The 20,289-nt window shown below is 35.5% G+C and overlaps 1 protein-coding gene across 5 annotated transcripts in view; it reads right to left on the minus strand.

Moving 5' to 3' along the window:
* Tbc1d5 (TBC1 domain family member 5) overlaps window positions 1–20,289 on the minus strand; it is a 452,807-nt gene that overhangs the window by 165,397 nt on the left and 267,121 nt on the right. For all 5 annotated transcript variants that reach the window (XR_005974648.1, XM_041656297.1, XM_041656299.1 and 2 more), the window contains 4 exons: window positions 20,154–20,242; window positions 18,780–18,830; window positions 18,615–18,684; window positions 16,127–16,299 (listed from right to left, as the gene is read on the minus strand). Coding sequence is in view for 4 of the 5 variants with exons in the window: in XM_041656297.1 (XP_041512231.1) it covers window positions 16,127–16,299; window positions 18,615–18,684; window positions 18,780–18,830; window positions 20,154–20,242 (383 nt within the window). In the remaining variant the exon portion in view is untranslated. The remainder of the gene's footprint in view (window positions 1–16,126; window positions 16,300–18,614; window positions 18,685–18,779; window positions 18,831–20,153; window positions 20,243–20,289) is intronic.

The raw sequence follows: 20,289 nt of genomic DNA on the forward strand, positions 1-20,289 counted from the left end.
TAGTTTATGATACTTAAAGTTCCTGTCAATAAAAGTTATCACAATGACACATGGCTATTAACTATAAAGAATATTTTAAAATTATACTTATTTTTGTATTAAAGGCTTAGGTGTATATTAGACAATCATTTATTAATTTTAATTTTGCTTAAAATAACCTAACAAAAAGCATCAATCTATCCTGCTATGAGACAAGAGCGTTCGCTTTTAGAGGAAATAATTTGGTGCACTATAAGTTCTTGTCTCACAGATTTGTGCCCTTCAGATATATTACAGAACATGGCATAGATTAAGCCATCCATATGGAAGGTATGTGCTAATATTTATGCCAAAACGCTTATATTAATATAAACCTAAAATCCTGCTAAAATCGGGAGAACTATTATTTTTAAAATATCACACTAAGTTTCTTTGGCAACTACCAGAGACTCAAAATTTTGTTTCTTTTTACAAAAATGAGGAAGAAAGGCTGTCATGTAAATACTGATCCTTAACTTGAGTTCATAAACAGGGGTGCTATTCATACTTCTTTGAAGAATAGTTATTAGATTTTACTTTACTATCTGACTGTTTTTACTAGGAAAAAGATCCCTTAACAAACATCACCTCTTTACTACAATTTTTCTCATCTTAAAACAAGGGTGAATAAGTACAATAATGAGCTTTTCCACCTCTTTTCCAAAACTTACTTTCTTCCCCTCAAAAGCAAATAAACAAAAAGAAAACAACAAAAGAAACAAAAGAAGCAGTCATGCAAGCAAATAAACAAACTCCTGAAACAAACAATACCTCCCTGAATCAAATATAATTATTAGCTTAACATTCCATGATCTAAACCAATATGCCCAAAGAGAACCTTGAACACACACATAAGCACTTACCTCCATGACCCCAGACACTGAAAGAAACAGTGGTTCTTCCCATAATGCTAAGGGTAAGAATGGTCATTTGAGATTAATTTCCATAGCTTAAAAAAGTAGTCCTTTGTGAATATCTATTATCTATATATTCATAGCTTACATATGAATAAGGACCTATATATGAAAATAGGAGATGTTATCAGGGCATTTTGCTTCTGTGCCAATAAAAACTTGGTCCTTAAATGCAGTTTTTATTTTCTGCAAATAAAATTTAAGTTTCCACTGAGGTTTCATTCATTAGTGGTATGTGAAATGTTCTAAAATGGTGATAAAAACCTCTGCAGAGTTTTAAAAAATTAACCATATTTTTTTTGTCTTATAGGGCTGTTTTATTTTGCTTTGTTGAGAGAAGAAACAGAAGAAAAGAAAGACAGGAAAAAAAGTTACATGTTTTTCTCTCCAATCCATACCACACTTGACTGCTTTGCTTTCCTTTTATATTCCACTGTACAGACAGGTGAAAATTTTTCCCTGGTACAGGATTTAAACTAAATTATGAGCAACAGAAATGTGTCATAAATCAACTTCACATACCAAACAAAAGATAAACAACAGAAGATTTATATTCTGACAAAAGGAACAGTCTCTCACTGTAACACAAAGCAAACCTACTGTGTTACTGCAGCAGCCTCTCCTTGCCCTTTTACATGCTAACTCAGAACAGTAATTATGGATCTTGTAAGTCGACTTCTGTTTCCAGAACTATGAGTTGTAGTAAAAATGCCTTTTCATGGAGACAATTACCATTAATCAAAACACTGAGAGCTAATACCACTCAAATCAAACCTACCGCTGTGCCCAGCAATATATCAAACTGTCTGTTGTCAAACACACTAACACACTCAAATGGGCTGTTTTCACTATAAACAAAACTAACAAAAAATGCTAGCTAACTAATATTACAATTCAAACTGCTATCTCGGTCACCCTTCCTGTCACTGACTTCTAACTCCAGCTACAGCTCTGCACTGTGACTGGGAAAAGAAAGACACTGGCACTGGCAGATGAAGGTTCGTTCCTGCAGACTCTGTGTTACAGTGGATTGGGCAATCTTTGGAAGTTTAAAACAGCAGTCCATTTTACCAATTAACTTCGGTAGGCATGGAAGCAAAGGTATGAACACAGAAAAGGTTATTCTCACGCTGTAAGGCTCGGAAACAACAAACTTGTTTCTACAGCAGTTATACAAGGTCTGTACATCCATTTTCTTAAGCTAGGTTTTCTTCCAATGTGTGTATGTGTGTGTGTGTGTGTGTGTAAAGCCTGTGTTCCAAGTTATGCATGTGGAGGTCAAAGGTTAACCTTGTGGTTGAGAATCCTAGGGATAGAACTCTGGCAGGCTGGCTGTTAACTGCCTTTCTCTACTATGTTGCTGGACCAATTTACTTCCAAAACAAAAACAAAAACCTCTTTAATTCTCTAAGTTCAGTCTTAGAGAAAATGTCAAAAGAATTAGCTTTGGAAGCATATGTATCAGACACTGACTTCTGTGTATTTTGGTGTGCTGCTCCCTACACAAAGCCACTGGCATGAAGACGCCTTCCACAACTGCTCGCAGACCACTGGTGTTTACTCACATGCCTTCTTCTACTTCATTTTTTCTTTCACTGAACCTTAAGTATTTTGTATTCCATCTCCCAAAGTCTCTGACAACAATTCCTACTGAGAGGAGATATCAGAGTATTTTATAAATATAAAGGGGCTGAAAGCCAAAGAGCGTAACAAACAAACAAGGCGTTTCTCAGCAGTAAAGTCTATTACTTCTGAGCTTTGGAAGCCAAGATTCACCAAATGGAATTAAATTTTTGTTTATAATGGTCTCGTTACTGCTAACTTCACTTTGCTATGCTGCCTCCCTATTACTACAAGATGGCCTTATGCATTTATTATTAGATAATGCATATCAATGGTGCCTTTATGTGTATAAAATATCATAATTAAAGTTACAAAATATATTCATAATACACAGAAAAGGAAATGACATGAAGTGGTTGAGTCAAGAGTACATACATAGCAAAATATCTAGTCAGGTGATTTCTTCAGGTTTCCACAGTAAAAGACACTACAAATTTAGTGTAAAAGGACAGAGAGATGCTACACAGCCCACTGTATTTCTCCTGCTAGTGATACCCACAATTAGTGCAAATATAAGCAGGAAAAGGTCTGAAGTCCACTCTGAACCAATGCACCGTTATTTATTTAAGCAGTTTCTGCATCTACAAATCTTTTATAATGGAATTTATCACTGCTGTTTTTATCATCATTCCTTTTCCCCTTCTCATTGAGGCATAAACCCCTATCTGCTTTACACCTTCCTTTAAATGCTTAATACAAATAACCACAGGAGAATCTCTTCTCCCCTTGAAAAACTGCAAATAAAGATGTCAGCTACTGAGTATATTTGTGGCGTCTCCAGCAGCTGCTGTTAAATACCAGCTGGTCTAGCTGATTAAAATTACCTCCGAGTTGGTATTATAAAGATGCCTGGGCAGCGTTGCTGTATTAATGGATTATTGAGTGAGCGATGAAAACCTTGGCCAGCTGATGCATTTTATTACAGATAGGCTTTATGATGTGTAATCACTGTAATTTTTACAACTGGAGGAAATATGAAAAAAGGAATAAACAAAAATCCCCATAGAAACTGTTCTAACTAGATTATTCTTACCAGTCTATTTCCTAGAAGAAATCAAAGTACATATTACTGGGTGTAAACATACAGGTATGAACTTACACACACACTTTATGCATCCATCTATGGGGAGATACAGACAAGCAGAGAATGTTCACAGGCAAATACACTGTGCATATAATTTATGTCAACAGATATTTGCTGTCTGCCAAACCATCCAATTGGCTACAATGGGCTCACATGACCTAAGATACTTTTCAATGATTCACCAGCTGGGCAATAGCTGGAACTCCAAATCTAGCCAACAGAACTGTGGTTGGCAGTGTGAAAGATGGGATCATTCAACTCTTCTTGCCATTTCCGTTATTTCATTTCTTATAAAAGCCAGCATGTTTTTTTTTTTTTGTTTGTTTGTCAATACAACTCTACCAAATTGTCACCCAAATCCTCTAACTTTCAAAGAAGGTATGGTGGCTTACCCGTTCAGCTCCATTTGTGAATAAGATAGAGAGCGGGACAAACACAATCACTCTCCACAGCCTTCCAAATGTATTCTTCTGTTTATGCCTCTCTCAGGGCTACAGGATTTTCCCAGTTGTTTTTAAGAATGAAAAGTGACCCTCAGGAGGCTGTGGCCAATTAAAATAGCTCGAGTAGAAAATAAACCTCACTCAAGTGTGATACCGGGTGAATGAGAGACTTCTAGGAAAGGTGGTCACCTCAGGTGGCCTTAGGTGATTCATAAGTTTTCCTTAAAGTAATAATAGAATATTTACCAGTAAATAATATTCAGTTAATTGTTTTTGTTTTCCTGTTAAACAATGAAAATCAATTTTCATCATAGCTAGATTTATATATGACATATGACTCCAAAGTTACATTTCTTTCTTTCAATAAAGGCACTGAGATTTTCACAAGATTACCTCATTTTTTTGCAAGAATAACCCATCATATAATAACGATTTTATGATGCTCCTATACATTGCTAGTGTACTGTATTTTCACCATGAGTCTTATTCTAATAAGTAACTAACACTTCTAATTAGAGTCAAATGTGGTCAATGAACACTGTGATAAATAAGATTATGTATTGTATGTATGTATATTCTTTGATTATTTGATTAGACAAGCATGAAACAGGTTCTAATATTAGCAATGACAACTCCAGAAAGGGAATTCCAAAGGTATTTTGAGGAATGACAGTTGATTAAAAAACTGTTATTTTAAAATGTTAAAATGACTTGTTTTAGAAGGTACATGATTACTTTCAATATTCATTTATTGCAATACTTATTTCAATATTTATTCATAATTATTTAAAATTGTTACTAGGAACAATCTAGTATTATATCTTATTTTCACAGGTGTGTAAGCTGACAATTAAAAGAGAAGTTATTTATGATCTTTCCCACTTTCTCTTGCATAAAGAAAACCCATGTGTAAAGTCTCTGAGCTCTCAAATTACACACATGGCCCTGAGCCTTCTAGAGAGGCGCGTGCTGTTATGAGTAACAGTATTTCTCTTAGTACCCAACTGATCTTACATACAGCATTTGATGTCAGTCGGCACTTACGTGTTTGTTTAATGAATAGTAATTGCAATGTCTAAATTTAACATTAAAAACACTGAATTGGAAGAAAGTTACCAGACTAAGAAAAACTGAAATAACAAATCACTTATTTTATTTAACATGAGATCTTAAAAATCTAAAACCATTTAAGTGAAGAGACAAACTTCTGATTAAGCAGAATGCAGAAGAAGAAGCCAGGCACTATGAGTCACCAGCGGCTGTGGGGACACTGGTTCTGAAGTGTTCATGTAGGCAGGGTGTATTAGACTAGTCTCCAATTGTTTTAGCATTTCATTCAAGAAACTAGATTATGGGAAGCCAAGGAACTATGGGTATAGGCTTGCTGTAGGTAAATAAGTTAAGCCTTCTTCCTTCAGAGGTCTTGGAGAGGTTTTAAGGCGGGAGGAAGGAGGAGAGTTACTGTCGTATGATCACATACAACTTAGATGACTGACTAAAATACATGACAAGCAAACTTTGAAACATTTTCAAATGGGACTGAATGCACTAGACATGCACAAGACCATGCCAGGCAAAATGACAGCATGGATGAGGGAGGGCTCATAAAGTTCTACCATTAGATGAAGAGCTATTGGCAACTGATGGTTGCCAGGAGAATGAAACTTTGCTTTAAGAACGTAGCATCAGAGATGTGCTACACCCATGCACATACAGACAAAACTATCATAAGTAAGACTCAGTAAGTTTTAATAATACAAAAAAACAAACCAAAACAACAAAACACTGAACTGTGAGGGAAACATGGTAGAAGGAATAAGAGGTAATTCAAAGGGGATGGATTTAGTTAAAATATTACATGTAACTATAAAATTTCAAATAATAAATTGCAAAAGAAAGAAACATGACTTAGATTTTTTTAAAATACCTACTGGTGTGATCTCAATGTCTTAGAAGAGTCAACCCATCCTGTCCCGCAAGGCAAAGAACAACAACAACAACACAAACAAAAAAAACCCAAACCAAAAAAAAAAAAATTTCTCTGGAAACCTTAACGTGCAGGGATATTTTGAAGAACTGAGTTAGAGGTCCCATAATTAGTTTTATACATATTAAGTATAGTAGCTAAAAATAAGAAACCAAGAGCAAAAATTTCTGACTGATCAGAGACCTATCAAGCATATACAATGTGCTCAGAAACCTAGGTGACACAGGCTTGAGTAACTACCAAGTACACTTAAAGATGGAGCATGCCAAAATATACAGATTACCACATGGCAAAAGAAAAAGCAGTCATGGGCAGACTCAATTTGCCACTGGATGACTAGGTTAAGAAAAAAGTAGAAGATTACATACAGATAGATACATGGATTAAAGAAGGTAGAGAAGAAAAATCAAGCTTAATATGAGAAATTAATTAATTTCTGGGATTTTTTTCTTCATCAATTTCCTATCAAATCCTAAAATATATCCCCCAATTCTTAAAAACTATGCTTTCTCATTGAGGGTAAAATTTACTCCCCTCCTAATCTAAATACATTCTGCTAAGTTTATGTGCTCTAAGGGACCAAACTAGTACCTCTGAATGTGGCGACAGTTGTGTGGCTTGGGCACTAGGTGGGGCCACTTGACAGCTGGACCAGAATTTATACCAAGGGTATAAACTAGCTTTTTGTAGCCTATTCCCTATGGAGGAATACCTTGCTCAGCCTAGATACAGGGGAGGGTCTCCTCCTACCCCAAGTGATGTGACAGATTTCCTGAACTCACAATGGGAGACCTCACCCTCTTTGAGGAGTGGATTGGGGGGGGAGAGGTGGTGGCTCAGCGGGAAGGCAGAGGGAGCCAGAAGAGGGGTAGAAGAGGTAACTGGGATTGATATGTAAAATGAGGAAAGATTGTTTATAAAAATAATTAATAAATTAATTTTAAAAAGTCCATTCTAACTTCAGTATCAACTGGTTAGTCCTAAAATCTTAATAGATACGACGAAACAAAAATGGACTCAGCAAATTGTACTCATGTGTATATGTGTGTGCACACATGTGTGCATAAAACAGTAACAAATAAAGAGGATGAATTTGAGAGGGAGTGAGTGGGGCATCAAAGAAAGGAGGGAAGGGGAAAATAATGTTAATTTTAAATAACATTTTAAATAAAACTTTCAAATGAAAAATTAAAATGACAATGTTTCTAATCATATATGCAACTTTATCCTGTTTCAGAACTGTTGAGAACATATTCAGGTAAACTAAGGGCATTCATATTATTGTACCTTTTGTAAATAAATTTACAGAACAGTACTGAAACTGGTAATGTACATGTTGTACTATACAAAGTGTTCTAATTAGTAAAATGTATAATTAAAATTATATGCATACCAAAATAAAGTCTTCTATACTCCTCTTAGTTTCCATAAAAGACAGTAACATGAAGGAGTCACAGATGTCAGCAGGTTATGGAAGGCAGAAAGCCCAAATTCACAAGGATAATACAAAGTTTCAGATCTTCAAAGCGCATTTTTACTCAGAAAGATGTGAATGGTTCTTTTTATAATAGACTTCTGCAGAGCATGGTAACCTGGTCTTAGACCTACTAACAATATACACTTAGACGGTTGGCAAAGTTTATTTTTCATTGAAGGCTGGTACTTTCCTTGGATAAGAAGCCCAATGCTATGGACTATTATTTTAGATATGCGTATGCTGTTGTATAGCGTATGCAGAGTATCTTAGCCTTTTTATTCCTCACTTTTGTAATGGCTCTGAGCCTTAGAGCTCTCTAGTAGGACCCTATCAAACAAGGTTCTCGGAAGAAGCTCATTTAGTGAAGCTGAATGGGTGGGGCTCATGGTCTCTGTCCATGCATGGTGGTTTCTGGTATCTTGGGTGACCACCACAATCAGTCTTACTCAGGCTTGAGTGTTAATGTACGCTCAGGCCTGGCTGAGTTCCTTGGTAGCTGTTTGATGTAAATAAGCCTTTCTTTTCTTTTTTTTTTATATCTGGAAATATAATGTGTTCTGAAGATAAACAAAGGAAATATGAATTCTGCATCATTACTTCAAACATTTATTATTCTTCATTGTAAATTTTGGTGTTAATTTTTTATACTAAGGAGAAAAAGCTTTACGAATGGTTTATGAAAACAAGATAAAATTGGATTGTCACTATCTAATTCCCTCATATATATCTTATGCTTGATGTGGGCAGTAAAGTTGACTGAAAAGAAAAAAAACACATTTTAGTGAATACCTGAGCATATGAAATGATTTACTTCAATAATGAAGGGACACAATTTTTAAGGTAATAATTACAGTGACTTCTGAAGAGTAAGAATTACATCTTTAACCATATGCTCATATGTTAAGTACAGGCATAAAGATAGTGAGTACTCATAAATTATGACACTATGATATGTGAAGAAGCTGTGTATTACAAGTATTGCAATATTATATTGTAAAATTAAGCAGTCTTACCAATAATCAAAATCTCACCTTAACAAATTTAACTAAACAGTACAAGATCTGCTAAGCCTGAGAAACAAGACAGATATGAAATAAGGCTCTGAGCAGTAGAAAATTCATCTCAGAAGTACTAAAAACTCCAAGTCCACAAATTAATAGTGCTGAAGCCCAAGAATGTTATGAGAGCTCCCCTCAAAAGTGATATTAATGTACATCCTTTAGGTCCTTAATACGTATTCATTTATGTCAAAATGCCAACTACAATCAAAACTTTAGGTTATAACAAAAGACTACTAAGGCATAGAAAAACATTTCAGAGCCGGGCAGTAGGGCAATAGTGGCTCAGCCTTTAATCCCAGCACTTGGGAAGCAGAGGCAGGCGGATCTCTGTGAGTTCAAGGCCAGCCTGGTCTACAAGAGCTAGTTCCAGGACAGGTACGCCAAAACTACAGAGAAACAAACAAACAACAACAATGATAAACAAAAAACAAGAAAAAAAGAGAGAAAAACAGTTCAGATAAACTTCATTTTTTTTTTCAGTTTAAGTTACTACTGTGATAGAAGTAATAAACCAGAGTGGCAAGTGATTATATGAATCAGCAGTGATTACAAATCTGCTGGACTCAGAACAAACTATGGCATCAAAGACAAAACTCAAACACATTTCATGATTTTCTGTAATCAGAACCAAGTTATAAAATAATATATTATTCATAAAACAGATATAAAAATATACCACTAAATCAACATAAAAAATAACCGTGGAAGGCACCAATAATGAAGCCAATGTTTTATTATGGATTAGTATGCAATGAGAGCTATCACAAATTTTTTTGTTTTAAAAAAATATCCTAGTTATCAACCAGTAATTGTGAAACAAAAGACTTCCTATGCTAATTATTTGAATGATTTCATTTTGAGTAGGAGAGGAATAATCATTCTTAAAGTTAATAGAAAACATGGTGTAAATGACTTTTAGGATTTATTATTTTGTATTATCACAATAATAGCATTAACATGCAAGATATTATGCAATACTCAGAAGTCTATGGGTATTGAGTCATGAATTTCAAAATAAATATCACCAATTAACCCGAAATTTGGATAAAAACAATTGGAATGATGTCAGCTAATGCTGATACAATTGTTCTTATAGTAATCATTAATTTTATATAAGTTTATTATATTAAACAAGTTTATTACCTTAGTAATAAATTTAATGTAAATGTAGAGAATCAAAGTAGATGGCATATTTTCCATATCATATGACTTCAAATGATATACTTCTAAAAAAACTGCTTTTAAAAATGTAGCAGAATTTATTCAAAATTAGAAGAATTATTACCATACTACAAGGTAGGCTAAAACTTTTTTTTGAATCATAAAGGGCTTAAATTAAATATTAAATAAGAAGGCAGTATTAAAACAGGATATTTTCTAACAAACTTCCTCAAACATAAACAGTTTTATAATATAATCTTCATTCTATACAGGTTGTTAGTACTGCTAACATTCTTCTATTGACAAATTTACTATTGAAACTTGCGTCAAATCATTTTCTAATTTTGTTGAAATATTCTACCTCACCAAAAATCACATTATTTTGTCTCAAAATAAAAATTCTGTAAGAGCTGTCATGCAAATCTACATAACAGCAAGGAAACAAAGAATTCTGATTGTATGCTTAGTGAAATATTTTTTTTTATTTTGTGTATTTCTTTTTTTTATTTTTTTTTAATTAATTAATTTATTTATTTAAGATTTCTGTCTCTTCCCCCGCCACCACCTCCCATTTCCCTCCCCCTCCCCCAATTAAGTTCCCCCCACTCAGCCTGAAAAGCAATCAGGGTTCCCTGTCCTGTGGGAAGTCCAAGGAACCCCCACCTCCATCCAGGTCTAGTAAGTTGAGCATCCAAACTGCCTAGGCTCCCACAAAGCCAGTGCGTGCAGTAGGATCAGAAACCCATTGCCATTGTTCTTGAGTTCTCAGTAGTCCTCATTGTCCGCTATGTTCAGAGAGTCCGGTTCCATTAGAATATATTTTCAAATGTTAATTGAATGTAAAATTAACTTTCTTCCAGCAGCAACAAATGGTAGCATGAGCAAGTTCTTATATAAATACTGTGTGTATAATATATAAAACAAAAGTATTTCAATTTATTTCCATTACACAGAAATCTGTATTTTTTAAGAACAAAAAATTACTGTGCCAAGTTGATATAACCATTTTAAAAGTCTACTCTCAATTTTAATGCTATCTCTTAAAAAAGCACTGTCATAAAATGACTTCTACATTTTCTCCAAACTAGAAACCTATGTATTTATTCATGAATACAGAATACTAAAGACAGAGTTGAAAGGGCTCCTAAATCACAGATATATTCTAATGAAATAATGGTAAGGATATGATAATGAGTACTGTCATATGGATACTGAATGTTTACTGCACACTAGCTAAGCACTGTGCTCTCTGTACATCATGACTTAATTCTCATTACACCCTAAGAAACAAATGCCTTTATTTTTAAACTTCATTTCACAGGTAACAAAATTAGGCTCAAAGCAGTTAAACAGGTATGATTTGATCTCAAAGCCTATGTTTCATATGGAATGCATACACACACACACACACACACACACACACACACACACACAAATACACTGCCCCAAGTTTCTAATATTTAGTAATAAGAAATACACAAATGGATAAAACAGCTTAAGACAAAATTCAGAAACATGAGGTTTTTCAACTTACGTGGCTCTTCCTAAGTCTCACAAACACTATGACAAACAAATATATGAGAAAAATCTCTGTACTAGACTATTTAAAATAGGAAAATTGATAAAACAAACATAATTATTTTTTCAAATATAAAACATAATTAAAAATAATTCAGATGATATTTGGATTAAAATGAGAAACATGAAGCGAATGTGGTTACTGAAAGTAACACCTATAAGGTAGAAAGAAAAAAGAGGAGTCACATCATGGATCATAGAGTTTTACCAAGAAAGTAATTTTACAGGGTTGTCCAATGAACTCTTGGAATTTTTAAGATAATTAGAAAATTGAAAGAAAATAAAAGTCTGATGTGTATACCCCGCCCCTCAAGGCACAGTCAGGGATCTGTGAGGAAGAGAAGGAAGCTTGTAAGGACCAGATAATAAGGACACAACAGTGTGGGCTCATCCGCGAATACATAGGGACTGTGGCAGCATGCCCAATACTTTTACAAGTTCAAATCAGACAAAATCTAAGCACAAACAAGTGGGCACAAAGTTCAGCCCCCTAACCAATACGCTATTTGAAATTAACACCTGCTGAAAAAGGAAAAATGAGTTTTCTTCAACACTGTGACACTGGGTATATCAACCACTTCTCGGGCCTTGCAAGCCTCATGCTCAGTAATAGTTGTCCAACATTACATACATTCTGTGTGTATGTGTGTGTGTTTTGTTTTACTGTGAGTGTTTAACAGAAAGAAGGAATATAAAGTGGAACAGGGTGGAATCAAGGAGGAGTAGGGCTAGGTGGGGTAAGAATATAGTAAACAATATATATTGCAAAAAATTTTTTTTAAAGATTCAGGGATGCTTCAACATACAAAAATCTGTCAGTGTAATCCATCATGTAAACAACTTTTAAAAATAAAAACCACATGATCATCTTATTAGATGCTGAAAAAGCATTTTATAAAATACAACATCCCTTCATAATAAAGGTCTTGGAGAGAGCAGGGATACAAGGAACATACCTAAACATAATAAAGGCAATATACAGCAAGCCAACAGCCAACATCAAACTAAATGGAGAGAAACTCACAGCAATACCATCGAAATCAGGAATAAGACAAGGTTGTCCACTCTCTCCATATCTATTCGGTATCGTTCTTGAGGTCCTAGCTAGAGCAATAAGACAATAAAAGGAGATTAAGGGGAAACAAATCAGAAAAGAAGAAGTCAACCTCTTACTATTTGCTGATGATATAGTTTACATAAGTGACCCCAAAAATTCTACCAAAGAAATTCTACAACTCATAAACACTTTCAGTAATTTAACAGGATATAAGATTAATTAAAAGAAAACAGTAGACCTCATTTACACAGATGATAAATGGGCTAAGAAAGAAATCAGAGAAACATCACCATTCAAATAGCTACAAATAGCATAAAATATCTCAGAGTAACTCTAACCAAGCAAGTGGAAGACCTGTATGACAAGAACTTTAAATCTCTGAAGAAAGAAACTGAAGAAGACTCCAGAAAAATGGAAAGATCTCCCATGCTCTTAGGTAGGTAGAATTAACATAGTGAAAATGGAAATCTTACTAAAAGCAATCTACAGATTCAATGCAATGCCCATCAAAATCCCAGCAAAATTCTTCACAGACCTCGAAAGAACAGTACTCAACTTTATATAGAAGGGCAAAATACCTAGGTTAGCCAAAACAATCCTGTACAGTAAAAAAACTTCTGAAGGCATCACAATCCCTGACTTTAAACTCTACTACAGAGCTACAATTCTGAAATAGCTTGGTATTGGCATAAAAACAGACAGGAGGACCAGTGAAACAGAATCGAAGACACAGATAGCAATCCACACACCTTCAAACACCTGATTTTTGACAAAGAAGCAAAAAATATCAAATGGAAAAAGAAAGCATATTTAACAAATGGTGCTGGCATAACTGGATATCAACATGTAGAAGAAAATAGAACCATATCTATCACCATGCACAAACTCAAGTCCAAGTGAATCAAAGACCTCAACACAAAGCTAACCACACTAAACCTCAAAGAAGAGAAAGTGGGAAGTACACTTGAACACATTGGTACAGGAGACCACTTCCTAAATATAACCCCAGTACCACAGACACTGAGAGAAACAATTAGTAAATGGGACCTCCTGAAACTGAAAAGCTTCTGTAAAGCAAAGGACATGAAAAACAAGACAAAATGATAGCCTACAGAATGGGAAAAGATTTTCACCAACATCACATCAGGGTCTGATCTCCAAAATATAGTAAGAAGTCAAGAAATTGATCATCAAAAGAATAAATAATCCAGTAAAAAAATGGGGTACAGACATCAACAGAGAACTCTAAACAAAGGAATCTAAAATGGCTGAAAGACACTTAAGGAAATGCTCAACATCCTTAGTCATCAGAGAAATGCAAATTAAAACAACTCTGAGATTCCATCTTACACCTGTAAGAAGGCCAAGATGAAAAACACCGATGACAACTTATGCTGGAGAGGTTGTGGGATAAAGGGAACACTTTTGCATTGCTGGTGGGAATGCAAGCTGGTACAACCCCTTTGGATGTCAGTGTGGCTATTTCTCAGAAAATTAGGAAACAACCTTCCTCAAGACCCAGTCATTCCACTTTTGGGTATAGACCCAAAGGATGCTCATTCATGCCACAAGGACATGTGCTCAACTATGTTCATAGCCAGAATCTGGAAACAACCTAAATGCCCCTTGACTAAAGAATGGATAAGGAAAATGCGGTACATTTACACAATGGAGCACAACATAGGAAAAGAACGACATCTTGAGATTTGCAGGTAAATGTATAGATCCAGAAAACATATTGAGTGAGGTAACCCAGACCCAGAAAAACAAATATATGTACTCACAAGTGGTTTTTAGACATAAATCAAAGAAAACCAGACTACAAATCACAATTGCAGAGAACCTGGACAACAATGAGGACCCTAAGAGAGAAATACACAGATCTAATCTACGTGGGAAGTAGGAAAAGACAAGATCTCCTGAGTAAATTCGGAGCATGGGGACCATGGAAAAGGGTAGAAGGGGAAAGAAGAGGAAGGGAGAGGGGCAGAGAAAAAATGTATAGCTCAATAAAAATCAATAAAAAGTTAAACATTTAAAAAGTGAAAATTAAAAACATTTCAAAAATACACAAGTGTTTGGTATAACAATATTCTAAATATAAATTAGTATACTAAAATCCATGCTACTGGATTCCAAGTAAATCACCAGCTCAGACAAACTGGCAAAAATTTATAAGCATTTCAAAGAAATGACAAAAATATTCAATAGTAAATTTTTCTATTATCTTAAAGACTCTTTTTCTGGTAGCAATAATTGAAATTAGTAAAAATGGACATTAGTTTTCAATTTATTCGCAAAAAGGAGTTTGAACAAACAAAACTACTTTTTTATACTAAATTTTCCTTGAGGCATGTCTTTGGATATACCAATTCTTTGCATCACGGAAAGAAAAACAGAACTCCTGACCTTTTAAATTAAAGCTCAGTATTTACAGTGACACACATTTCACTTTTAAATGGCAATTCCTTAATATCAGCCTGTGCTGCCCAATGACCATAACATGAAAGTCTGTTATTTCCAGTAGGAATGATGAAGGTGTTTTGCTGATACCACAGCTAAAGCACCCAAATAAGAACCAGTACCATAAACACAAGAAAGCAGATTTCCCTTCAGCAGAACTCAGAGCTTCCAAAGAAAAAGAGGAAAAGACTCAGTCTCACAAGAAAACATACATAAAACACTCACTGTGTCCTTTTTAAGTCCCTGGTCTATGTACATCTCAATGACGTTCTTATCATTAAACATCTAAGCTAATTGAGAGTCAGGCTTCAAAAATTTTCTTCCAACTGGACTGAGACTGAATAAGCACGGGATAAAACCGGACTCTGAACATGGCGGACAATGAGGACTGCTGAGAAGCCAAGGACAATGGCACTGGGTTGTGATCCTACTGCACGTACTGGCTTTGTGGGAGCCTAGCCTATTTGGATGCTCACCTTCCTAGACCTGGATGGAGGGGGGGCGGGGAGGACCTTGGACTTCCCTCAGGGCAGGGAACCCTGACTGCTCTTTGGACTGGAGAAGGGGGGGAGGGGAGTGGAGGGTGTGAAGTGGGGGGAGGGGGAGGGAAAAGGGAAGTGGGGAGGAGGCGGAAATCTTTAATAAAAAAAATCATAGCAAAAATATTTTTTTCTTCCAAGCAATTGCTTAGCAGTAGATGAAGATGAAAAGAACATTTTTAAAAATGTGATGAACAAATAATTTTGTTATCTACAGATTTACGTAGCTAACAGACACTAACCAAAGCACTAGTTTTCTCATTTACCACATTTAATCGTGGGGAAAGCACACACACACACACACACACACACACACACACACACACACACACACCCCACCCCTAAGGAATCACTGAGTCCCTATTCTTCTGTTAGCATGTTAGAAAATAATGTGACTACAGATAATTACTACAGCATGTTCACTGAGAAAAACTTTTCAACCAGAAGGAAAATCAAGGCATTCAAAGAACACAGTACAGATGACTTGGAGTCTCGGGTCTGGATTCATGTGTAATCGCATGCAATCCCATGCTTCCTTAGACTGCTTAGCTAAATAACATACTCTACCATGTTCAAAGATGAGACACCATATGTGAAAATAATGAGATGACCCGGCACATGAATGGAACTAGAACAGGCCCTATTTTCAGGGATCTGAGCTATTCAGAAACTATCAGAAAATCATAATTAGAAATAGCTAAAGTAGAAATTTAAAACTTACAACCCATATATTTGTGGTGCAATTTCTAGTCTGTTCAAGTGCATGTAGAGCTCAATATCATGCTTCTTCAGTAGGTGATCCTGGATCTGGTTGACTTTAGTAACAATGGCAACTGTTGGCCCTAAATCCTGTGGTCTAGCAAAGGGGATAGGTGTCATCAGAGAGTCTTTTCCCTGAAAAATAGAAGACATATTATTTCAATTTGAAATTAAGAAACATGGTAATTGGTTTTAAATTTATCCATCAAAGGAGCTTAAAGATGCAACACTGCTCTATCATAACCATGGCATAGCAAACATTTATGGGGCAGGTGACAGCTGTGCTTATCCAGCCTCACCCAGAGTGTCTCTTCTAAGTGTCTCCCTTGCATAGTTCTTCTTGTGTCATTAAATTTCCCAGGAGAATTAGGATAGTGATGGAGGAAGGTCATTGGTTAATTAATAAAGAAACTGCTTGGCCCTGGAAGGTTAGAACATAGGTGGGTGGAGTAAACAGAACAGAATGCTCGGAGGAAGAGGAAGTGAGCTCAGACTCGATAGCTCTGCTCTCTGAGGCAGATGCGATGAAGCTCCGACCCAAGATGGACGTAGGTTAGAATCTTCCCGGAAAGCGCACCTTGGGGTGCTACACATATGAACAGAAATGGGTAATCAAGATGTAAGAATTAGCCAGTAAGAAGCTAGAGCTAATGGGCCAGGCAGTGTTTAAATGAATACAATTTGTGTGTTGTTATTTCGGGGCATAAGCTAGCCAGGCGGCCGAGAGCCGGGCAGCAGGAATGCAGCTCACAGCTCCCACAACAGGCTAGAAGCAGTGAAGCCTGTCAAGTGGTCCATGGCCAGTTGATCTGGTTAGGCTTGGATGGAAGTATATTTCTTGTAGCAATTAAAACTGAAACACTAAATGAAAACTACACAAAAAGGGAAAGAAAAAATCATTTTAGAAAAAGAAATGTCCTTTCTCTGTCCTTTTGTCAATGTAAGTAGCTGAGAAAAGATGAATAACTGTGCTTAAAATACAATCTGTGTGAGGCCCTCCCTCAACATTATATGGACTCCATGAGCCTGACCCACCGTGACCTTCAGTCCTTCATTTCTATGTATCTGACAGTGGCATTTGTAGCATCCCTCACTAGTGATTCTTGGTTTACTTCTGAGTTTAAATCTAATGCTCAAATAATAGTGTTTATGCTTCTTCCAAGATTGCTTTCCATACAGAAAAGTCTCAATTTCATCCCTCTGCTCAAATGCGATTCCTCATTTAAATCCTATATTCAATGAAAATAAGTAAAATAAAGTAAGAATAAAGGACATGGACATTAAATCTGTGATTTTAAAATAATATACTAGCAAAAGAAGGCAATCTGTCTGACACAGATCTTTATCAATGTGCTTCAATAGCAATGCATTAAAAAAGATCTCAGTAAGAGATTAATAAAAGTTTTATAATAGCCAGGTATATGGTACACGCCTTTACTCCCAATACACAGGCAGATCACTGTGAGTTATTAATTAGACAGGGGTACATACTAAATCCCTTTCTATCTGAAAGAGACAAAACAGACTTAAAGTTTATAATAATTTTATAATTAGATGGCAATACTGCATGATTAATATGCATATATAAAGGAAAGGTTCCTATTTGGTTTCTAGCCATAAAGAAAGGGCATTGAGCTTATAATTCACGGTCCTAGAGAAGCTAAATAAGAAGGTGAATCCAAAGACAAACATATAGGCATCCTCCTGAATATTAACCTTCATCAGGCGATGAAAGGAGACAGAGACCGAGACCCACATTGGAGCACAGGACAGAAATCTCAAGGTCCAAATCAGGAGCAGAAGGAGAGAGAGCATGAGCAAGGAACTAAGGACCACGAGGGGTGCACCCACACACTGAGACAATGGGGATGTTCTATCGGGAACTCACCAAGGCCAGCTGGCCTGGATCTGAAAAAGCATGGGATAAAAACAGACTCGCTGAACATAGCGGACAATGAGGACTACTGAGAACTCAAGAACAATGGCAGTGGGTTTTTGATCCTACTGCACGTACTGGCTTTGCGGGAGCCTAGGCAGTTTGGATGCTCACCTTACTAGACCTGGATGGAGGTGGGCGGTCCTTGGGCTTCCCACAGGTCAGGGAACCCTGATTGCTCTTCGAGCTGATGAGGGAGGGGAATTTGATCGGGGGAGGGGGAGGGAAATGGGAGGCGGTGGCGGGTAGGAGGCAGAAATCCTTAATAAATAAATAAATTTTTAAAAAAAAGGAAAGGTTCCACTTATTTATATGAATATTCATGTTGTGTTTATTTATATACCAATATTATTAAAATATGTAATAGAGGGCTAGAATTGCTGCCCTAAGTATGTCTATAATTTATTACAAAAATGATTAGCTATATTACAGTAAAATAACTAACTATTCTAGGGTATGTTTTTATTTATTGTTACAAAAATGTACTGAAGAGATCTGTACTGTTAAGAGTTACCTTTTGACCATCATGCTCAAAAGTAGAAAACCAAGGTTCAGCAGTTTCCATAAGCTGTGAGAACATTGCGCTAAAAATTAGAAAAAAAATAATTATATATTTAATCTTCACTAAAGTTCTGATAGTATTTTTTTTTAAAGAAAACGTAATAGCTGTAATACTTACTAGGCATCATGCTCCAGAAACTCAGGGTTCAATAGAGTTTTCATTTCCTCACTTATAAAAGAAAACAATTCAAGCCATCAACGTGAGCAAATTTTAATAACTCTAGTAGATATAGCCTCTGCTTTAGACTGCATTCATAAGTCAATTTACATATAGTGTACAACTAAAAAGTTAGTCTTTCAAAGGTCAACTCTAGTAACAAATAAAATTCTGATTTTTATAAAGATTAAAAGGAAGTTATTTGATTGTCTGTGTCCCAATAAAGTAACCATCTAATAATTCCAGATAATGTATGGAAAGAGTGAAACTATATTCCTTCAAGGTATTCCAAATAACATATGGAAAAAGTGATACTATAGTCCTTGATTAAGTTTGATCTATAATAATTTTTTACTCTACAATATATCACTTTTCTTTCAAAACAAACAAAAAACTATAGTAACTGATTGAACATGCAATACCAAAAGTGCTTTATTGCTTTCTTTTTTATTTCATCTTAACATCAATTAGTCAACAACAACACCTTTAGCAAATCTACTCAATGCTGTTCTATTTTATAATGAACTATTTTCAGCCTTAGATTGTAGAGTAATTCAAGGCAGTTAAAAGCTAAGTTATTTGTGTCAAGATTTGATGAAATCAATAAAATTAGAAAACTGGACATTATGCAACCACTAATTCCTATACTGTAGAAAAGAGTTAATATAATTTGGGCCTGTTTCCAGCAAAACAGTCAGCTTATATCTGATTAGGAAGGATCATATAAACACGTGTCAAGGTATCACCAGGTATATTTTTGCTGGCATGCAAGTCACTTAGCTAGGAAGACTCCTGACAATGCCCAACAATCCTATAGCTCACCCATCATAAAATGCTTCTTGTTGGCCTCATTGGTATTCTAAGATGGAGAGCTAAGTTTTAACAGTTACCAAAGCTAAGGCCAATTACAAAAGTCATTTACAAGAAAGAATGAGTATTTCTCAAAAATATGAAAAGTCACTCTATTTCACAGACCAGTGTCCTTGGTAGCACTGTTCCTTTATGTACTAAGCTGAGTCAGAGCTGGTAGGGACAAAGTATCACACAAAGTTTTCATTCAATTAATAGTAAAAACTTAGAGCACAGCAAATCTGAATATTATCCATGATTATCATTTTTAAAATTATATCAAACATTTCCTTTTTGGTCCTTTACATTTTTGTTTTCATTTGACAAGTCCTACTATTTCAGACACACTTACAATTCAAATTTGCCATGTATCTAAACCAGCATTAGAATTTAGCACAGATCAATCTCATGAAATATAATCAATTGTTTACAGAATACAAAACTAAAGTAACTTCAGTTTGAAAATATTTGCATGCAACAACTTGCCTGGGCTGTGCAGACTCACTAGCGTGTAGAAAAGCTTGCTGGTCACAGTGAAGAACAAAGATGATAGGTGCTAGCAGCTCATGCATACCCTGAAACACAGGGTCAGAAGAAATGAATTGGAAGATAATAACAGATA

This window comes from Microtus oregoni, unplaced genomic scaffold (genome assembly GCF_018167655.1).
Source record: "Microtus oregoni isolate MIOR12 unplaced genomic scaffold, Mior012 000007F_ref0000211, whole genome shotgun sequence".
In the NCBI taxonomy this organism is placed as follows: domain Eukaryota; kingdom Metazoa; phylum Chordata; class Mammalia; order Rodentia; family Cricetidae; genus Microtus; species Microtus oregoni.